Source organism: Trichechus manatus, unplaced genomic scaffold (assembly GCF_000243295.1).
Source record: "Trichechus manatus latirostris isolate Lorelei unplaced genomic scaffold, TriManLat1.0 scaffold00029, whole genome shotgun sequence".
In the NCBI taxonomy this organism is placed as follows: domain Eukaryota; kingdom Metazoa; phylum Chordata; class Mammalia; order Sirenia; family Trichechidae; genus Trichechus; species Trichechus manatus.
The window spans coordinates 12,687,731-12,691,199 of record NW_004443965.1 but is presented as its reverse complement, the minus strand read 5'-3'; the positions used below and the strand labels follow the sequence as shown (position 1 = coordinate 12,691,199).

General features: G+C 34.2%; 1 protein-coding gene across 5 annotated transcripts in view; it reads right to left on the bottom strand.

Moving 5' to 3' along the window:
* SMN2 (survival of motor neuron 2, centromeric) overlaps window positions 1-3,469 on the bottom strand; it is a 24,173-nt gene that overhangs the window by 10,760 nt on the left and 9,944 nt on the right. For 3 of the 5 annotated variants that reach the window (XM_023729548.1, XM_023729549.1, XM_023729547.1), the window contains exon 6: window positions 2,466-2,576. In XM_023729548.1, the coding sequence (XP_023585316.1) occupies window positions 2,466-2,576 (111 nt within the window). Of the gene's footprint in view, window positions 1-1,818; window positions 2,577-3,425 lie in introns of those variants that run through there. The other 2 variants (XM_023729550.1, XM_023729546.1) reach the window with 2 other exon arrangements.

Sequence of the window (3,469 nt, the reverse complement as noted above, 5' to 3'; positions counted from 1 at the left end):
TAAAAAAAAAAAAGAAAGAAAGCTAAACAAAAAAAAAAAAAAAGAACATTCATAGCCACATTATTTTTAATAGCCAAAAACTGGAACCCACACAATTATCTCTCAACAGTGGAACAAATAAACACATTATGGAATGCAATACAAATACTGAACAAAAACATATATATACATATATATGATTCCATCCATAAAAAGTTTAAAAATGGGCAAAACTCATATATGATGTTAGAAATCAGGAAAATGGTTACCCTTGAAAGGGATGTGGCTAATGAGTAGAATGAGACATGAGGAAGCTTCTGAGGTTGAGATAATGTTCTTTTTCTTGATAGTGACACTGATAACACAGGTGTGATGACTTTGTGAAAAATTATCAAGCTGCAAACTTGTAATTTATGTACTTTTCTGCATGCATGCTATATTTAATAAAAACTTTACATTAACAACAATACCAACCAACCAAAAACCGTGAACCTACGCACAATATGAACCTGAATATAAGTCAACATAAGGTGCATCTGGGTGACAGAGTTATGGATGATTTTTCCCCCTCTAGCTTTCCCTGTCTAAAAATTTTTTAAATGAACATAAATTAACACCTTATATGTACACCTTATATATGTTATTTTTCAAAATATTTTATAATTTGAAAAATAAATGAGAAAAACAAACTACTGAAAATATGTAGAGAAACTTAAAGTACAGAAACAGAAAAGCTAGGGAATTAGAGTGAGATGACTGGTCTAAAACAAATTACAATCTGTTAAATAAGAATATTAAGTGGGGATACGTACAGATGATATATGTGAAAAATTACACCTTCAAGTCAGTTGTTTATTTTTTTCTGTATTAATTAACTACAATCACACATCATAATTTCAGCATGGCACAACAGCTTCCTTTTAAAAAAAATTTTTTTTTAATTTCCTGCTAAATTACAATAGAATATGTATGAAATGACAAGTTTGAAGCCCAAGTATCCAAGCTTCAGTTTGGTACCTATCACCCTAGACCTTCCTCTATACACAAAAAGAATCTAATTTTTCTTTTGTTTTACAAAATATTACCCATTATTTTTCAATACACTACAATCTATTTTATTTCACATAAAAGCACAAACACTAATGAGTTTGGAAAACAGAATGTCATTCAAATTCGAAAATGTGTAATCAAAATAATATAACAATAAAATTAGCCTAATAATGTGTTTAGTGCTTCTGTTCTACCTCCTAGTTCACTGTGTAGTGCCTAGGGTCTTAAAAGCTTGCAAGTAGCTATCCAAGGCACAACAATTGGTCTCTATTTGCCTGGAACAACAGAGGAAGAAGCAGAGTCAGGAAGAGAAGAATATGGAAAGTGTGGCTAATTGCCTCCATGAATAACTGCCTCTTTTGCCATGAAACCAGAAGAACTGGATGGTGCCCCACTACCATTACCGAACACTTTGATCAAAGATTCCATAGGATAATCCTGAACAAAAGGGAGGGAATGCAGAACAGAATTTCAAATTCTCATGGACTCCAGACTTCCTGGAGCCATGAAGGTTGGATGAACCCCTGAAACTACTGTCCTGAGATAATCTTTAAGCCTTAAACCAAAAATATCCCCTGAAGTCTTCTTAAAACCAAATATTAGTTAACTAGTAAAAAATGTCTGCCTTGAGTATTATGCTTTTTTAATAACTATGTATACGGGATAAAAGTGTCAACAGCAACTTGAAAGATTAGATAGGAACCTTAGGGAGCAGTGAATTTATGTTAATGGGGGAGGAGCAACTCAGAAAAGGAGGGTGAGAATGGTAGCACAACTTGAAGAATGTTATCAATATCACTAAATGGTATGCATAGAAACTGTTGAATTGGTGTGTTTTGCTGTGTATATTCTCAACAACAAAATAAATAAAATTTTAAAAAATCTAACAATAACAGGAGAGATTTTTAAATGCACTACAATTACACTTCACGGGGCTGACGCAAGAGCAACTAAAGCCTTAGATGGATAATTGCATTTTTTAAACTTTAAAGTAATTTTTACCTTTAGGACCTACATAACAACTGACTTTTTTTTTTTTTAAACAGCTTTATGGAGACATAATTCACATGGCATGCAATTCACCTATTTAAAGTATACAATTCATTGGTTTTCAGCACATTGACAGAGTGGTGCATCCATTAAATGTAGAACATTTTTATTACTCCAGAAAGAAACTGTACCCCTTAGCCATCACTCCCTTAACACTCTCATCTTCCTCCCTCCCCCCACCCAACCTAGGCTCCCACTAATCTACTTTCGGTCTCTGTAGATTTGCCAGTTCTGGATATTTCATATATGGGATCATACAATATGTCGTCCTTTGTGGCTGGCTTCTTTCACTTAGCGTAAGACAAACGACTTTTTAGTCACAAAACAAAATAAAGTCACACAATCACAAAGAGATTGCTGGAAAAAGATGCTGAGTAATCACTTACCATATAATAGCCAGTATGATAGCCACTCATGTACCAAGAGATTAACATACTTCCCAGAGCATCAGCATCATCAAGAGAATCTGGACATATGGGAGGTGGTGGGGGAATTATCTGGAAATGGAGAAAGACATATTTTTAAAGCCAGTACACAAAATGTGAAGTCTGGTGATCCAATTCACATAGAGAATATTGGACATTACTTGTATCCTTCCCTACATTCCATAGCATCTCCTATTTGAAATTTAAAAAAAAAAAAATTCTGGAGAAAGCCAAACCGATAATCTGACCAACAAAATCAAACTAAACAAGGATCAAATTATAATAGGGTACATAAAATGTTTAAACATTTTCCTTTGATTAGAACTTTTTTTTTGTTCCATTATGAAACTGGATAAAAGACCAAGAATAAACATTTCCGTATTTTTCCTCAAAAAAAAAAAAAAAATTCAAGGACAGTTTTAAATAAAGATCTTGGGAAGAAAATCTGTCTAACCCAACCCCAACACACACAGCCTGTCAAAAAGTGTCTTTGTATCTAGCCTATTTTTGATACTTAAAATTCTATCATTAGAAATCCAGTCCACTGAATGAGAGGCTAATATCCAAGTATATCTACCTAGAAGGGCAAGTCATTACTCCCCTATAAGGTGTAATTAAATCCTTTCTAATAGGGGCTCCCTCCCTATAGGATAAGAAACAACTGCCAAGTGGGAAGCAGGCAACACAGGGTTCAGAGTTCGGGGATATAAGGGGACTGGGTCTGGGTAGCAGAGGACATTAAAAACAAAAAACAGGAAGTTTAGTGCAAATCTCCACCCATTAGGATCCAGTCCACAGTTGGTCTAGGATGACATTTTCCAATCACTTATACTCTGGTAAATTTCCAACCATCACTTATATTCTCATAAATCCCAAACCATGTATGAAAGCAAAGTTTAATCTGCATTCCTTTGTTCTTACTGGTGGTCCAGAAGGAAATGGAGGTAGCCAGCATGATAGGAAGG